Here is an 18,702-nt window from a genome sequence, read left to right as displayed (position 1 = left end):
CCAATAATACCCATGTCTCCGCATTGTTATTACTCGTATAAACTGCTTATTATTAATTTTCGCAGTTTTGCCGACACCATTTTACTTGCAAAATGTAATCTATTTTAGCATGTTGGTTCAGAATAATAAACGGGAAGAAAATCTGCAATCTGTAACTGATAAATCTACTGTGAATCATTGTGCCGGAAATGCCGCCACATGTACAGTGAAATTTGTCATCAGCTGTTCAGCATATATCTCGAAAAAATTACGGTAGACAAAATTAATTTTTTCTACAGACAACTTCTGGCGCCTGAAGCGGTACGTACCGCTTCAGTAAGTATACTTACTGGTATCGACATAAATCTTTTACAACAGATTTCCACAGACCGTATTGTGATATAGCAGCCTTGCCGTTGTGTTTACTGCTCGAATATTCTACTGTACATAAATGCTTTGCAGTTGATTGCCGGGAAATTATTTCAGAAACACATCTGCAGCTCAGTATAGCAAGGAGCTGGTGTTAATTACTATCTTAGAGAATGCCGTGATTGGAAGGCCACACTAAAAGGCTTTTTTCCCGCCTATCATGGATGCACGTTGGTGGGTGCTGTGTTGTTGCGGGATAATGAGCTATGTCAACGATTTCTATGGGGACGAACCGAGCGTGCTGGTCCAACGATTAACCGGCACCGCGGAGGCTTGTGACGACGGGAGCGATACTTGCGTCAACTTGGATGTACAGCAGTTCAATATGCTATTTTCGGCATCCTCTTGGGCGTCCGCCGGCGCATCGGTCGTTGTCGGCATCGTGGTCGACAAGTACGGCTGCAAGGAGGCGCTGTGGGTTACCGGCGGATGTCTCGTGCTTGGATCGTAAGAGATTCTAATTTTCTTACAATCTTATTAATTATTCTAGTACGACAACGTAAGCGGGCACTTAGGAGGCCGAACAAACATTTATGCTTATTTTTAATCCAGACCCTGATTTATCAAAAATCAGTTACCTGGAAATCAGTAAATGTTGTTCTCTTCGGATCCAGAATGCGATAAAACGTAAAAAAAGTAATTCAAATTTTGAAATTCATGATCTCTGATTAAAATAAATACTTACTAATTGTATTACTTACTTACTAATTATATTACTTACTTACTAATTATATGACTCGTATAAATACTCGTATAAATATAGGCAACGCTAGCGAATATATTCCTAATACAAAATGGCCCAATTTTACAACATAATAAAAATACAGTAATCGGAAATAAATTTTCCTAAGTATTTAATTTTTTTGCAGGTTGTTTTTCGTCTGCAGCACATATTTAACCAGCACGTACTACACCTACGTCCTGGCGATTCTCGGCCGTATTCTCTACGGATTAGGCAACGGCGCCACCGACGTCATTACACACCGCATCAAATCCTCGTGGTTCCTGTATAAGGAATTAGCCCTGGCCTTCGCCATCCACATTATGTGCGGCCGCTTCGGGGATGCCACGGTGTTCTTCGTCATCGGCACCCTGGTGGATATTATCGGCATGCAGGCCTGTCTGTGGTTGGGCTTCGGTCTCACGGTGGTGTGTGCCGGGGCGGCAGTGGTGTTATCGTTCTGGAACGAACAGTCGGCGGCGATGCCGGTGCCGGTTAATGTTGATCTGGACGCGGAGATCCGGCATGTTACGGTGCAGTTTGTTGGGAGCTTGGACGGGGTATTCCTGTGCTTGGTTTTCATAGTTTTTTTGTACTATGGGACCATTTCGGCATTTATTGGCAATGGACCGAATTTTATTTCCGTCAGTACAGCATAACAGTACATGGGTTTGCGCGGCAAAAATTATTGTGATGCTTTATTGACTGTAGATTGTAGTGTAATATCATTTGTCTTAAAAATGTAAGAAGGCTGTAAAGTTTGTAAAGAAGACTAAAATATACTAACAAAACCTAAAAACGAAACTTATTAGTTTAAAGCTTGACCTATGGAACGCATCACGACACTCTACGCCACGAAAATTTCGAGTATGATTGACAATGAATAAATGTCGCCATTGCACTACGAAACTGCCGTATTTGCATTACTGCACGCCCTGTATTTCGCTTGAAGGTACTGTAGAGGCTTTTTTTCGCATGGGCTGACTCTACATCGCTGAACTGTATTCCATATATTCTATAAGTATTCCATATACAATATATACAATCTCTCCACTGTACAAAGTAGTGCAAGCTAAAAACAGGAATGCTGCTGCTGTTTTAAGTTGCCATAAACAACAACCAGTTACACCGTGCATGAAATTTATATTTATTACGAAATTTACATAATTATAATGATGATATATACGGAACTGATGTTTTCTTTTTCAATTTGTTTGTCTGAATATATTTGGTTACCTACTCTGTACATGAAATTACAGCAAATAAATCATGGCATTAACGTATGAGCGATCCTAATTTGCGGATAAAATTATTCGGGTAAACGTGGATGAATAATCAAATAAATCGAGAATTTGGCTGCAGGACACTTGTGGCTACTCGGAGGCCCTCTCCAGTTACGTCATCGGCCTGATCTACCTCATCTCCCCACTCCAACTCCTTTTCGGCACGCTCACCGACCGCTACGGCCACCGCGGCTACTGGCTCCTAACCAGCGCCTCCTGTCTCGTCCTCTTCTTTTCCCTGCAACTGGCCGTGTCCCACCTCCCGCCTTGGCTGCTGACCGTCGGCATCGGCGTCGGCTTCAACATCTTCAGCCCAACCTTCTGGTCCAGCGTCCCGCTGATCGTCCAGCCGGCGTTCCTAGGCACCGCCATCGGCTGCCTGAAATTCTTCCATTTTGCCGGCACCGGCACGATGACCGCTGTAGCCGGCGTTATTTTAAACACCGGCGACGCGGACGTCGTCCCGTGGTGGCGGTTATTTGAACTGTTAATAACAACCAGTAGCGTGTGTTTGTTGAGTACGGTGGCGCTGGCCGTGATGAACGCGCGGACCGGGCACCGGTTGACCCCGTCCCAACGGGAACGCGATGCCGGTCTGCAGCGCGGCGGTGTAGTAATGGAAATACACCATTAGCCGATGGGAAAATAAATTATGGGAGTCAATGCGTGAATTATTTAAGTACACAGTAAACATTATAGGTCAGTGTGATTAGCCATCAGTTTTGCAAGTCAAGCGATGGGAGGGAATAGGGGGAATTACGTATGGTAATACGATGGGAGCAACCTTTAAAAATATCAACGGTATTTAATTATGCAACGCTGTACATGCAGCGGCGGTGGTGGATGCGTGCATATATATGCGGGTGGCCGCTATATGCGACATATGCGGGTAAATTGGCTCCTCTTGAAAAAGCCGCGGCGTGCCGTATAGTGTGTACACTGTACAGTTCAGTATTACATGAAATGCCTTCAGCGAAATCGGCGCATTGTGGAATCGGTAATAACCACGGTTGCCGCAAGACATAGCGGTATTGCTTTTCTCCTTTCGCTTTCGAAAGGTTCAGCTCACTTTTTAAGTCCCTATTCATTGCACTCCAGTGAAAAATTTTATCAGTGCTTTCCTGTTAATTTACACGGCGCCAAAGTATAAGTTAAAGTCAAAGACAAAATTTAATGATTATTATTCGTATTAATGCCTTCTTTGGATAAAAAATGCCTTGTTCGTATAGAAACACATTTCATATGATTTTCATCTAAGTGCGAACTGATGGCGTCAAGCCACACCCGGTGGTGGGTGCTGGCCTGCTGCTGCATTACGGACTTTTTGGCCGATCTATACGTGGACGCGCCGAGTGTTCTTGTGCAGCGGCTAACCGGCACTTCAGCGTCCTGCAGCAGCAACGGGACGGATCAGCACTGTGTGCAGCTGGACGTTAAGCAGTTCAATCTGCTCTTCTCCATCGGCGCCTGGGCGTCCTCCGTGACGTCGGTGGCGGTGGGATTCGGGATCGATCGGTATGGATGCCGGGTGGCGGTGTGGATCTGTGTGGGCTGCATGGTCACCGGAGCGTAAGTTTTATCAAAAAGATAGGCTTACTTAAAGATACAAGGGGACAATGCATTTTATTCAACCTGTAGATATTTATTCCTGTTTTTTTCAAGCTGCATATTTATTTTTTATTTATGTAATTTTTATAATTTGTATTTTATTTATTGTATTTGTATATATATCCTAGTTTTCACTTCTTCTACGTTCGTTGCTTGTAAGAATAAGCGCTGTAATAATTTTTGATGATGCGGTATTACAGTACTTCAGCAGCCATAAGCACGTTGAATGTCATCAAACTCCGATTCTGTAAATTTTATTTACAGAATCGGATTGTTTTTTGACATGTGCTAATAATTATTACACTAGCCATATTTGTAACAGACGTATTACGTTAAAATTTGATGTAAAAGTTAATAAGCGAGGCCTAAGTGGCGGCTGTGGAAGTGCCTAGCTAGCCTTTCGCGCATTGTCCTCAGTAATATCGGTTGTGGAATACGGTTTCAACGCCCTCAAAGTTTGAATAATATCATTAAGTACTATTTACTTATCAGTTATCACTGTGAATCGATGTGTACATGCCACCGCCAACGCATCGAATAGTGTAGTGAAGAGGCACTGCAGAACGCGTTATACCTGTCGAAAACAACTGCGCCTAGTAAGTCAAATAAGTGTCAGCTGGGTTAGATTATCCACGATAGTTTTTTCCTTATCATTTTCACAACAGAAAATAAATACAAAATATCTCGCTGAAAAATACAACTTAACACAGATATTCCATACAACTGACCGATAAAATTAATTTCAGGCTATTATTCCCTTTGGCCACGTACTGCACAACGACACGGGCCACCTTCGCCTTGATGGTGACCTCGCAATTAATCTACGGACTGGGTGATGGCGCCCTGGACGTCATCCTCAGCACCATCATCGCCAGCTGGTTTTTATACAAGGAACTGGGCCTGGCCTATTCCTTCTACACTCTCTCTGGGCGGTTGGGCAGTGCCGTCGTCTTCTACCTGGTCGGGGCGCTGGTAGTTGCCGCCGGGCTGCGGGCGTGCCAATGGTTCCTGTTCGGTGTTATCGCACTGGCCGGATTGTCGGCGGTGGTGTTATCCATCCTGCATGGAAGACACGAGGAAAAGGTCACGGTGGGGGTGCCGCGGGCTGAACCGCGGTGGACCCGATGGTGGACACCGACCGGGTTGCGGGAGTTGTTCCGCGGGTTGGATGGGATATTCTGGTGTTTTGTCTTGATGACGTTCCTGTATTATGGATCGATTTCCACGTTCACCGCCAATGGACCGAATTTCATATCGGTTAGGGAAGATGTATGGTAGGGAAGTGGCACGTATGGGTCATCATGCAAAAGACGAAAACCGTAAAAACGTGGTACTGAGTGCTCAGTAAAAGTTGATTGTCGGACGGTATACATTCTTGGTAACTTTTTGTAAAACAGTTTTGAAAAAAGAAATAGAACCGCCTTCCTCGAATACATAATGTACATAATTAATAGGTAATATCTACTTAATATGTACGAGTATTCTTATGTACGAGTACGAGTATTCTACGAGTACGAGTACGAGTACATATGTACGAGTATTCTTAAATATTGGTCTTTAATTTTTTTCGAATACTTGAAATATACTATAATATTATACTCTAGTACTTATTGTAATTTTAGTTAGGTACAGTATGCTTTGTATACTTTGTTAGGTATACTTTGTTAGTGCTTTGTATACTTACTTCTATATTTACATATTAGGTAAGTACTTCTACTATATACAAAGTTAGGTTCTGACAACTGATCAGTTACTGTACATGTTTACCGCCAGTCGACCGAATCGGTGAGTGGAAAAACATGATTAACGTAGTGAGAAAAAATATTGTATTTTTGGCAAAGAAGCGCTGCTTCGACTTTATAACCACTACCATTCTGAACGATTCTATCACTACCACACTTGAACAATTATAGTTAGCTTGACTTTTACCGCCAATGGACCGAATTTCATATCGGTTAAGGCTCGTAGAAGAATTCGTAGTGAAGCGGCACGATCATGTTGAACATAGTACCGCAGTCGCATTTATCATACTGGGTTACAAAAATGCATTTAAGACTTCGCGTCGATTTTTAATATTGAAAAAATCCGTAAACATTTGCAGCCCCTAGAGAACCGCGTTGGTCTAGCCATACCGGCACTATCTAAAAGAGAATGCTACCGCTGTCGCAGTGGGAATGTACGGGTATCCCATTACACAGCATCCACCTGATTAAACATTAATTACTGTCCTGCATATTCCATGCCCGGTTAAAGACAGAAATCTGGTACAATAATTATCCGCTGTACGACGTTGTCAACTGTAAATAAATATTGTAGTCAAGCTGAATAAAAATAATTTTTCGGATTATCAACCTGACGATGACCAACTGATTGTGACAGTGATGGTGGTGTACCTAACTAGACAATCACAGTATTGACAGACAGAAATTACGAACTGTATAGGCTTGTACCGATTATACGGTTCCTGTTAATTTAATCATTCAGTCCTCTTAAAACGACCGAAATCAGAGCACGACGGATTATACTGCTAAAATTAACACCTCCGTTACATAGGTAACATTACCAATCCGCTGAATGTATTTATAGCAAGCCTATGGCTACTCGGAATCGCAGTCCAGCTACATCGTCGGCATCATCTACGACATCTCCATCCTCTGCCTCCTAGTCGGCTGGCTCACGGACCGTTTCGGCTACCGTGACCTTTGGCTATTATCCAGCACCACGCTCCTCTTCCTGGCCTTCTTCTTGGAAACCCTCATCCACACCTTCCCGGCTTGGCTATTAACCACCCTCATCGGACTGGCCTACACCATCTTCGGGCCCACCCTGTGGGCCTGTGTCCCGCTGATCGTCCCCAGCGACACAGTGGGCTCGGCGCTGGGCATCCTCAAGTTCTTCCACTACACAGGGATCGGGGCATTGACGGCCATTGCCAGTTCCTTGCTGAACACGGATAATCCCCGCCATGTCCCCTGGGAGATGCTATTTATTATGCTGACGGTGACGTCGGCGGTGTGTGTGGTCCTGAATGTGGCGGTGTGCGGACTGAATATCAGGACGGGGAAACGGTTGACCCCGTCACAGCGCGAACGGGCGGTGGGGGTTAGCGAGGAGGTGGTGCCGCTCTGCAGCGATCAGGAGCTGGTCTATGGATCTCAAAAGGATGGGGAGAAAGTGGGACATGTCAATGTGAATGACTGGTGATGGATTTTATACTATTTATGCTGAATGATTTTCTGCTATTTAATTTGGCATCGCTGTCTGTTCCGCTTTCTGGTATTTTTAATCGTCTGTACGCATTTAGAAAACTTCAGCTCATTCTTCGTAAATTAAAACGTTCATTAAAAATTCAACGAAGACAGATAAAGGTATGTAAATGCAAGCAGGCATTTGACATACAATTAAAACGGGGTAAGGCATCGTATTAGTATACACTGTACTACTCGTAAAAATGTCCTTGTTATTGGACCGGTTTGACCTCCACGACGATATCGGCTTTGTGGGTTGTGCCCATTGTGGCGGTGACGATAATGTTCCTCCCTTGCAGTACCAGCTGGTTTGTGTCCCTAAAACAACGCTGTTCGGTAAATAGTTAATACACGACAAAACACTATTATGATATTGTAGTAGAGAGGCACGAACAGTGTACGTGCGGTGCGTTATGAAAAAACAACAAGCGCGAATGCAATGTCATGATAAAAGTACCGCTACACGTGCCGAATCGATCTTTCATTCAGTCGTTTTTTATGAAATTAATTATTTAGATACCGAAAATTAAAACTTCTTAGCGCAAATATAATTATTTGTTTGTGTAACAAGTGTTTCCAGTTGCTATATTATCATTCTGCAGTGCCACAATAACTTTGTATATATGACACTGTATAATCTTACATACTTGCATATGCATTGAAAGGTGGTTAATTTTCTTAAAAAAACCGACAGGCGTTTCAGCAATTTATCGCGGTTCTTAATGCATTTTGTTTTCTATATGCGTACGATTTATATTTAATCAATATTCGTACCGGCTTTGCCTTGCTCTTGCGCATCGCATTAGCCAGTTAATGCCAAAATTATTTTGTGCAACTACTTTGTGAAACAGTACGACTACATATAAATACTCGTTATTGTAAACGTGTAAAGCTAGCTAACTCTGGCAATAAGTGAAACCGTTTTACAACACTGCAGTATGTATATACGTATGTGCAACATATAAGCCTCATACTTGTAGAACTCTTTTCGCCTAAACCACGACTCTTCGCCCTTGTACATTTCGTTGAAGGTTTTGGCGTCCAGCTGGAAACCGGCTGACTGGATACCCACCCCCATCCAGTTACTGTGGAAGTCGAAGCTGTACGGCGCCGACCACATAATGACCAGACGCTCATTGGATCCGTTTATCAGCCACGAGACAACTCCCGATGTTCCTGCAGCACAAACACAATTTATAAAAACACACAAAAATGAAACAACGTAGTATACAGAGTACTCAAGTGATTAATTCGACCAGACTTGAAGTCCCTTTTGGGTTGTCTGCTCTTGTGCCGTAATAATAATAATAATAATCGCGTGCACAAAACGTTACGTTACCTGCTTCATGCCCCTTACATCTCTATAGTTTTAATGAGAGCAAAAATGTCCAGATAAAACTTGATTAGAATACGTACTCGTATAATATACGGAATTTCAGATAAAGAAGTACAGATCGTGAAAACGCATACAACGAATCAAAACAATATAAACTTGGTTAAAACTGTTCATAAGAAACGCGTAAGTTAACGGTTAGATTTTTATTTGGCAGAAATATTTAGTTATGATATGATTTGTAATATAGAAACACTTTTACACATTGATATTTTATGCATGTTGGATATGTGTTTAACACGGTAATGCACAATTATTTGGTACAAGTAAACGTACCAGTGGCGGTGTGGTCGGTCTTGTGCATGGCCATAATCTCTCGGACGCCGGCTTCCACATCCTCCGCCGGGATCTTCACATACCCGGCATTAATCTGCGTCTGCGGATTGGTCAGGTTGTAGCGGGTGAAATTGCGGATCTCCAAGGTGGCCGCCACATTGTGAGTGATGGCCTTCATCACCGCGTCGGGAGTGGTTCCCGTCAGACTCTGTCCGTCCCTCAGCGCCATCCTGTTTTCTGTACTTAACTTATTCTCACAAAATACAATCAGCTGTGTTAAGTAATGTGCAAAATCACGACTGAACGGAAAACCGAAGAGCACTTCCAAGTGAGCGGAATTTTTATTCAATCAGCAAATACAGCGTTTGCGCACCGGTGAGCATCAATACCGGAAACAGTCACCATTTTTATGTTTACCCAATGTCCGACACTCCAGCCATAAAGTGCCGGTGACAGATGGAGTTATCGGGTATAATAAAGAGCTTTTGATAGCCGAACGCCGGTAACATTAAATGACAGGAAAACGGCACGTCCATTACCAGGCATTGTATGCAAATACACCGTCAACTTAATATTTTTTGCTGGGCGCAGCGCTAATAAAATCGCTGCAGAGTGCCATTAAACCGTTATGCCTGGATAAGATTTTATACGCCGAAATGACAGTTAAAAACTCAAGGTAGCGTGACTCTTCGTCTAGCGTCGTGACTCAAAGATGACACGGAATTTTGGCGGCCGGGTAGTCAGACCGCAGGCGTACTCCCCGGGCGGCGGCAGCGTGTAGCCGGCTTCCAGTGTGACGGTGAATTGCTGGACGATGTTGGTGATGAAAAGGAAGATTTCCATTTTCGCCAGTGATTCACCCAAACAGCTGCGTTTTCCTATGTCGTAAAATAAAAAAATGGTCTAATTTTTCGCACGTCGGTTGCCCCGCATTATAATCAGCTATGGAGTACCGGTCCACAATTCTGATCACCGAAATCACGATTTTTGCCCATTTAACTTTACACTGAGTTTTCTATAACAAGCATTTTTTAGCTCGAGTTGTAATGCTTCTGCAACGTTTATCTCATAATTATTATTGTACCTAAAGCCAGTAGAAAAAGTAAAAGGCGCAGAACGCGCTACTATACCTGTTGCGTCGGCTAGCACAGTAGAGTGATTAGAACGCGGGTCATTACAGTGTGACTGATTATTGTAGAATGCTGGCACAAAGGGGGATAATGCTGTAGGATAATGCTGCTAAATCTGATTCAGTAAGTAAATTAAGAAAAATCGAACAAATTTCCGGATTCATTAAATGATAAAAAATTTTTTAGTTGTATTAAAACGGCTTAAATGTAGTTAGTAATCTAGTAACCGTTGCGGGTGCCGATAAAAACAAAGCAGTATACTATGTACAAGAGTCATCTTTGGCTGCATCTCAAATGCTCTTGTGGTCTACAGTCAAGTTAACATGGTAAGGAATCTTTTTCGGATCCGAAATTTTATTAGGATATTTTATTAGAAGGATCTAGAGGTAACTGTTGCGGGTGTATATAAAAAGCAAAGTATGTTTTTAATAAATAATTATTTCATGAATTTTATATGAAAATACTGTAAAAACTTGTAACTCTTGCGGGAGCATGCAAAAAGCAAAGAAAAGTTTCAATACATGATTATTCATGAAATTTACTTCAGAATTATTATAAATACTTGAAAATACTGACCGATGGAAAACGGCATAAATGCCGGCGGATTGGTCACCCGTCCTTGCTCATCCAGAAAGCGTTCCGGCTTAAACTCCCCGATATCACTGCCCCAGTACTTTGGATCCCGATGAATGTACCAGAGATTCGGCATTACATACGTCCCTTTGGGGATGAAATACCCGTCGATCGTCACATCTTGACTGACGCCGCGTGCCACACTCAAAGGCACGACGCTGCCCCAGCGCGCTACTTCCGCACAGAAGGCTTCCACATACTTCAAATTTGCTGTACAAGGTACACTCTCTTATACTTAATAAAAATTGCTACGGTTGTGCTACAGAAACATACTTTTATCTTCCATCGTCACCGGTCGATCGTGTCCTACGGTGCTGTCAATCTCCTCCTGGACTTTATGCCGTACTTCCGGGTGGCGTACCAGGAAATACAGTGCCCAGCAGATCGTGGAGGCGGTGGTTTCCGAGCCGGCACCGAAGAAATTGTTAATGTGCACCAGCAGTTCGTCATCTGTTAATCAACGGTAAAAACAATAAAAACTGTAACGATTTGATAAAATCGCACAAACGTGTGCAAAAGCTGGACATTTGATATATACTGAATGCTTAGTTTTAACGCATATTTCGCAAACAAGCGATATTCGATACATTTTCGGTATGCGGTACATCTTCAACTACATTGCATCGTATGTGTACGTAGTCTGTCGCATCACCACCTGTTGCTTACTAAACCACTGATGCAATTAATCCCCTATGTACCATCAAAATAATTCGGTTGGTGTCCTTGTTCCACTTCCTTCTTCTGCTGTACCCTAAACGCATCAACATAGTCCTGCACCTCCTCATCATCTTTCCTGTCGTTATCATGCAGCTTCAAGTGCTCCTTCAGAATCCCTCGAAAACGTCGCACCTCAAATTGAAAAACAGACCAGAAACGCTTAAACTTTCCGGGTACGTGGCGCAACCACGGGAACAACTGCAGCGCGCCGGTATTGCTGATGGTGGGCAGGGCGATCAAAACAAAGTCCTGCGCCATCTTAAACTGCGGATCATTGTGGTCAAAGCGCTTGTCCAGGCACACGGCGAACATGATGTTGGCCACACCCGCGTACATGAGGTCGTTGGGTTCGAGGGGACGCGACTGGGTGCGGCGGATAGAGGTGCAAATGTAGTCCACTTCCTCCAGGATGCGCGATTCCAGCCGGGATTTGCCCATGCCCAGGTTGCGCAGCGTGGTTAAGGCGAAACGACGGGTCTGGCGCCACTGCTCGCCGTTGGCCATTGTTAAACCTGTACGTTCATTTTATCAAATGGTCTTTAATCCACTAAATTGACAGAAACGCACGTTGTACGAATAAGGCGATTTATACCGCCTTTTCATCAGCTGCTTTAATCTACCCGGCATTTTTAAATCCAAAATTATGCCTTTCACCACATTTGTTAACACGAAAAACGTTTTCTTGATTCTACAGAAAAAAGTGAGTATGGAGTCCGACGTATAAATATTAAAGCATTTAGTCACGAAAAAGAAAAAAATGAATGATGTCAACATTAGCACTGGAATGCATTCCTATAAAGAGACCAAACATCAGCTCATAAATTCGTGGCATTCAAACGCGAAAAAGTCGAAGTAATGGATATCACAATTCTCAAATATAAAGTATTAAACATGTAAGGTGTGCCTGTTACATATATACAGCCATCCGAATCATGTATCACTGATTTGTACAGATCTGTATACTCTGATCTTATTAAGAAAACTTTAAAACGTTCAATTAATTTTTCGATATAGATAGGCATACATAAATCGGATCGTACCTCGCACACGTACATCGGTGCCGCCATTCAGCGGTCCATTCTCACTACCGCTGATAACCCGGTGCGCGAAACCTGGCTGACGGTCGGTAAAGGCTTCGGCGTTATCGATATATGCGGCCTTAACGGCGTCGTAATCGTTAAGGATCACGGTTAACCGGTTGCCCAGATAGAAGCTCATGATGTTCCCATATTGTTTGCTGAGCTCCACGATTTTCTCTGCCGGTTTGCGGCCGAGAAACGGGGAATAACCGACTACCGGCAAACCTAAAGCAGTAGAAACTCATGAAATACATAATAATTCTCTCAATAATTCTCATATGGTTTTAATACTCATTAGAGTCATAGTTAAATAAATATTACCAAGTGGTCCAGGTGGGATTCTTTTCCGCCTTTTAAAGTACGAAAATATATCGGGCATTGACAGCTTCTCGTGAAATTCACTGTACACAAGACCAATTATTAAACCAGTTAGCAACGGAACCCAAAAAGTCCAGCATTTTGACAGGCAGTCATAAGTTGACACACAGTCGGCGTTCATTTCTAAAGAAGTACACTGTGTTTCCAAAACCTTGGCTGCTGTAAAAATGTAGGGTAATTTTACAGTAGGTAATGAAGACAACAATAGTGAATTACAGACGAGAAGATTCTCCTACGCCAGGTGCTTATATCTTCTACTTACAGGTATAATAACGGGTCAACAGAAAATCAGCAGTTTAACTGGCCATTTATCACCGATTTTGGGATCATTAGCTTTAGTCGATCAGTACCCAACCCAGCAAGCTCTTGTTGACCACTTACATTTGATAATGACTATGTTGGCATAAATCTCGAAAAATTAATTTTCTAGCTGGAAGGTTTAAATACCATTAAACGCATTATGTGAACTGACATCATTAAATTTTATCCTGCCATAGGCCGTCTACTACCGGACAGATTAAACCGGCGGGAAGATTTATGGTCTTCATAAATTCCAGCACATACAAAACTGGTTCAAGTACTACCGTACAGATACTTTGTGTATCTGTTTATTCTGTTAAATCCCATATAATTCCATTTTTTCTGTTTTTATAAACTTCTGCCACCGCATATTCTTTCTTGTTTTTATTTGCCTGGATACATAGCTTATATACTTGTATATGAACGAGCAGTAACAGGAAGATTATTGTTTCCGGTGCGACACAACAACTGAAAAGGGGGCATATTTATTTCTTATTCAACACAACCGCAAGGGGAAAAACAACCTCTAGACACAGAAAAAAGAAAAATCAAAATGCGCAAACTACTGAGCGCCAAATGCGCTGACCACTCGCCAATTCATTGCTTATATACGGTCGGCTGCCCGATGGGCATCCTAGTTACATCATCCACGAATCAGGTCGTATTGCTACCAGAGAGAGAGCTAACCGCTAGATACTAGACAGCATTAATACAGACACACAAACAACAAGACACACTGCAATACACGTCAGCACCTGTGCACAATAATACTAAGATTATTGCCATAATCTATCCCAACAATTGCAGGTAACTAACAAAAAATGTTAGAGCAACAACGTGCAAACAAAACAAATTATTATAAATTTAAGGAGGAGCAAAGAAAACAAAATTACATAAGCATGGGCAGTTGCGAGTACGTTGGTTGCGCCTGAATGACAACTGGAAGGCCACTGCAGAGAATGATTACCTTTATAATGTATTGTACGTCATGCGTTGCCAATGTCCAGTCGACAGGGATAGTGGGTCGATGTAGAGTCATTAACTCACTAATTTTAAAACACTAAAATATTGAGAAAATAATTAATTAATATGTATCATACGGTCGATGCACGGTACGAGCAGCCGTACGGTTTTTTTTTTGCTTTAAACTGCCGGTGATTGAAAATTCCCTGTTTCTTGGCAGTTAATCAACAGAGACGCTCGTAGAACTCAGTAAAAACAAAGAAAAAATCCTGGAGTTTTACCTGGACATCCGGTTGACCGGCACCGTTAGCGATTACAATGCATTTGAGGTCACAAGTATTGCGCAGGCTAATTAATTAGTGTGCAGTACGCAGCTAATTAATTAGTGAAATCCGACGGCGTCTTCACGAAATCAATACGCAGTTTTCGGACCCGGTTCAGCGCAGCTGCTCGGAAGCGTCTTTACGGTTTTCCCTCTATCGATATCAAATGTTCCGCTTTCCTCAGGTCAGGGTACAAACAATTTCTGAAGCCAGATAACAACGATACTAAATGAGCTGAAATTCAAGCCTAACCGCACTGCATAACTGACCGCGAAAACCCGAGGTCAGTGAGGAGGAAAAAAGTCGATAGAACCGTTCTGGAACACATTAGAAGCAGATCTGTCATGTGAATAGCTTGCACCACCGTCCAATGAAGAGCACTACTTAAGATAAACTGGTGACACAGGCCGTGGCCACTGTTCTGTAGACCGGCTTCTCTGCTAGTCGCCGCGGGAATATTTACTTGCGAAATTTACTGGTGACTTCGTTTGGTTTTGGCTGAAATTATTAACAAATCCGGAGCGCAGAACCGGAAGTTAAAATAATATTCTAATGCGTCACATTTGAAAACCTTCATCTGTTTTCCCCTTTTAGGGGGTTTTTTCGCATGATGTAAATTCGATAATCTTTGCTGCGCCATGTTGGTCAACAGTGATCACTGGGGTGCAATGAGCAACATGCTTTTTTTTGGCAGCCACTCAAACACCGGTTTGTAACGCAGTGAGACATAGCGGATGTTGTACCTCGTAATTACCATTATTCCGCATTACGCACTACCCTTATAGGTTCCGACCAGCCGCTTCGAGGAAGACATGTCGCCGGAGGTGTCGCATGATCAGCACGCTCACATCGCTGGTTTGTTGCACAATATCCGCTATGATCTTGCGAACATTGTCTGCATTTTCTCCAACCATAGACATTAATTCATTATACGCTGCCTTATTCAAGTTTTATTAGGAAGTATATACCGTGAGCGCCGTAACGTGCATCGGCGCATCCACCACCACCGTCACTTGGTTTAGAAACCCCTTGAAAGGCTATTATACCAACAATGCCTCCTTTGCATATGCAGGCTCACGGCATCATCCTAATGTTGCTGTTCAACTTTACTTTAGGAAATAACAGAGGTAATCCTTATAGAAATTAATGGTTTCGGCGATGTCTGATAGTGTAATGTTGCATCTTGCTCGCATGACGAAGATATGGCCATTGGCCATGGCATGTAAAGTACCATTACTACTCGAGTAGGGTAGCATGTATATAGATATCTATATATTGGTATACGACTCTACGTACAGAGAATTCGATTTACCGTACAACTTCGTAGTTACGTAATGCATTTGCACCAGCTGAGTAACAGTTATCAGTATTTTGTTAACCGCTTGTGAATGTGTAGAGGACGAATCGCAACCGCATAACCCTGGCATATTCATTCCTTTCCCACGTTTCTCCGTGGAGCTCATGACCCGCGACCAGTGCCTACTGCAGTTCACCACCAACTGCGCCCCGCCCAATCTCGCTCGCTCCAGATGCGCGACCCAGCACGGTCTAATGCTGGCTTGCAGTTCTTCAGCAAAAGCACCAGAGATCAAGCAGCTAGCCTTTTCCTTATCCAAGCCACCATTAAAGGCAATTTCCGTCAGCCTGCATGATGGAGAACACATCAACTCCGGTACTTTGTCAGCCGTGCGCGACCAGACACTCGTGCTTCATTTGCACAACTGCACGTCGTCCCGCGTAACAAACAAGCTGTCCCAGTTGCGCATGCCGCATCTACTGGAGTTTGGACTGCATAACTGCCGTGATTTGAACGTGCGACGAGCCGATTTCTATCAGTCTAGAAAACTCCGATTGATACAATTTGTCAATACCACGGTGGACGTTCTGGAAGCGGACACCTTCACGGATCTGCCGGCGCTACGCTTGCTATCGTTAGAGAGTGGTTTGAGCGGGATGGAAGTCTTCGATAATAATGTGCAGGTGTACATCGCCAGACTGCACTGCAGTTGCGAATTCCAGTGGTTTCGACGATGGTGGCAAGCCAATGGATTACTGCGTGAAGCGTTAGAAGGGGAGATCTACAACATCCCGTACGATTCGTGGCGCAACTGGAATGTTACCCGCAATGATGTTGTTTTGCCGGTTGACTGCTCCAGCCTTCCCAATGGATCCGCGTCCATCGACTTTACACAACAAGTGTACTCTGCGAATGAGGAATTGTGTAAGTGCTAAGAAAGTTTGGTGGTTGAAGGGAATCGGCCCGACAGAAATCGAATGAAAAAGAACGCATTTAGAAAGCGTACCAGTGTTTACATAACGCATTAAAACATTGAGGGAAGAGAAAGAACAGAGGAGACGCTGTACGTACGCAGTAATTTCTGTATACTATTCCTACAAAAGTTTCCAGATACCGAAATACCATCAAGCGCTCTGAATCTCTCAGAGGTAGATTAAGGCGGGGATAACTGAACTGTTTAAGTGTTGCAGATAAAGAAAAGAGAAATACAGAATGCTATACCACCACAACGAGCACTGGTAATGTGCATAGTTACCCACTGTTCTCCACCGAGCCAAGAACCGACAAAGAGTGTCGTCTAGTGTTGACTTATCCGTGCGCTATGGATAGGCTGATGTGGGATGTTACTGTCTGCGCACCGAGCGTATTGGAATCGTATAATGCGAGTTATGCAATGGATGTTATCGAGTTCTACAATGGTACAAACGCGACTTTTGACACACGATCCTGCAGCATCGAGAGGGTACTAACGGACACCAAACGATTAGTCACCGTGATGGCTAAGCAGTCCCCCTGGGCGATTTTGCTCAGTATGGCCGAAAAAGAAGTGACCGCACTCCAGATGGCCGATCTGCAGCCAGTGCGACCTCTGATTATCGCTTTTAACCTTCTGAACTGCACCACCGCCCGCTGCACGAATCGCATAAACACACTCAATCTCTTCAATCTGGTACACGTGGCTATGATGGACTGCCGGGATTTAGACGTCAAGCGTAAAGACTTTCAGCGTACCAAAAAGCTGCGCGTTATCGAATTTTGGAATGCCACCATCCGCACACTGGAGGTCAATGTGTTTAGTGATTTGCCGGCCGTACGCGTTGTGGCGCTGGAATTGGATATAATCTCCTCGTCAGCCCCCGTGCCAGGCACCCCGGTGGATGTATTGGACCATCGAGTCCGCGATTACTTGTTCCGTCTGCACTGCAGCTGCGAGTTTGCCTGGTATCGGGAATGGTGGCAGAATAACACGGCACCGTTGCGCCACACCGAGGTTCCTGAAGGGGGAGTGTACATATTCCCAAGCAGCTGGCAAAATCAACAATATCGCCGTGGGGAACTCTTTCTTCCCATCGACTGCGCCGTCGAAATTCCCACGGCAGCAGCGTCGGTCAATCTGACTCAAGAGGAATTCTCCCGCAACGAACCCAAATGTTAACCGAATTTTTCGCTTCAACTTCGCTACAACGCACTCATGACTCAACCGAAACTTTAAATTGGTAATAGCGTGTTTTCGCTCGTTGGTACCTAAAGCGGTGACTTGCTTTCCTGAAGAGCTAATACGTTTGAAGGTTTTGGACTGGTATTTCGTTTGCTGGATATTAACGCTCGCCAAATATACCAAGTGCTCATACTTTGTAAATTAATTATGCAAGTAGGCTGAAGTAGCTATCAGAATAACATCCGAAAATTGTTTCGCAGTCGCAATCTAATTGCATTTCCTTTTTGCACTTCGACCATGCAGTGTCTGCCATGTGCGAATGCAGTTTTCTGGCCGCTACGGGGTACGCACAGTCAACGACAAGCTTTACTGCCATATGATCGCCTAGAACAGAAACCAGACTTAACTGCCTAATAGATGTCTGGGAACGATCATGTACGGGAAACCAATAGGAATAGGAACTATTTGTATAAACGCAAATGCTTTCGCATAAATTGGCCGATGACGCGCCGGTCCGGTAACACACCGCGCCGCGCCGGTCCGGTACAGTCTAAACAAAAGAAAATTAAGCCACTGTAAAGCGTAACGCATGTAAATGCATCCTTTCGAGGTCCCAGAGGTTTTTTACGCGATCGTTGATTGGTTGTTGCTGTCTGCTGCGCTGATACCATTCGAAACCACGCTGATGTAAGCACAATATGATTATGATACGCGGTACGACCGTACGAGTACATAAGTTTGTGAGCGTACTTTTTTGGTTACTTAGTCGTTACTGAACTCTTGGGTG

General features: G+C 43.6%; 4 protein-coding genes across 8 annotated transcripts; 2 read left to right on the top strand and 2 right to left on the bottom strand.

Moving 5' to 3' along the window:
- Positions 1-413: 413 nt before the first annotated feature.
- On the top strand, positions 414-7,529 carry LOC129595206 (uncharacterized). The gene is made up of 6 exons (XM_055492134.1): positions 414-855; positions 1,278-1,773; positions 2,492-3,025; positions 3,671-3,981; positions 4,767-5,277; positions 6,607-7,529. Exons 1-6 carry the CDS (start codon positions 569-571, stop codon positions 7,222-7,224), a joined length of 2,757 nt encoding a protein of 918 aa, XP_055348109.1. The 5' UTR covers positions 414-568; the 3' UTR covers positions 7,225-7,529.
- Positions 7,285-9,301, bottom strand: LOC129595181 (tereporin-Ca1-like). The gene is made up of 3 exons (XM_055492108.1): positions 8,938-9,301; positions 8,243-8,444; positions 7,285-7,586 (listed from the first exon to the last, which is right to left on the bottom strand). Exons 1-3 carry the CDS (start codon positions 9,164-9,166, stop codon positions 7,481-7,483), a joined length of 537 nt encoding a protein of 178 aa, XP_055348083.1. The 5' UTR covers positions 9,167-9,301; the 3' UTR covers positions 7,285-7,480.
- A 329-nt stretch (positions 9,302-9,630) lies between these two features.
- LOC129595180 (cytochrome P450 2U1-like) lies at positions 9,631-15,075 on the bottom strand. Of its 5 annotated transcripts, XM_055492106.1 has the most exons (8): positions 14,730-15,075; positions 14,419-14,663; positions 12,818-12,897; positions 12,458-12,721; positions 11,399-11,929; positions 10,974-11,150; positions 10,644-10,910; positions 9,631-9,815 (listed from the first exon to the last, which is right to left on the bottom strand). In XM_055492106.1, the coding sequence occupies exons 2-8, from the start codon at positions 14,424-14,426 to the stop codon at positions 9,631-9,633; spliced, it is 1,512 nt and encodes a 503-aa protein (XP_055348081.1). In that variant the 5' UTR covers positions 14,427-14,663; positions 14,730-15,075. The 5 variants fall into 5 exon arrangements, with proteins under 5 accessions (XP_055348081.1, XP_055348080.1, XP_055348079.1 ...); XM_055492105.1 differs by having other exon boundaries at positions 14,419-15,075; XM_055492104.1 differs by lacking the exons at positions 14,419-14,663; positions 14,730-15,075 and adding an exon at positions 13,137-13,260 and having other exon boundaries at positions 12,818-13,033.
- Positions 15,076-15,344: 269 nt separating this feature from the next.
- LOC129595182 (uncharacterized) lies at positions 15,345-18,170 on the top strand. Its single transcript, XM_055492109.1, has 3 exons — positions 15,345-15,587; positions 15,857-16,681; positions 16,948-18,170. The coding sequence occupies exons 1-3, from the start codon at positions 15,512-15,514 to the stop codon at positions 17,910-17,912; spliced, it is 1,866 nt and encodes a 621-aa protein (XP_055348084.1). The 5' UTR covers positions 15,345-15,511; the 3' UTR covers positions 17,913-18,170.
- The last annotated feature ends 532 nt before the right edge of the window (positions 18,171-18,702 follow it).

Source organism: Paramacrobiotus metropolitanus, unplaced genomic scaffold, assembly GCF_019649055.1.
Source record: "Paramacrobiotus metropolitanus isolate TYO unplaced genomic scaffold, Prichtersi_v1.0 Parri_scaffold0000075, whole genome shotgun sequence".
NCBI lineage: Eukaryota > Metazoa > Tardigrada > Eutardigrada > Parachela > Macrobiotidae > Paramacrobiotus > Paramacrobiotus metropolitanus.
Note: the sequence above shows the minus strand (reverse complement) of the source record. Positions and strands in the feature narration are given on the sequence as shown.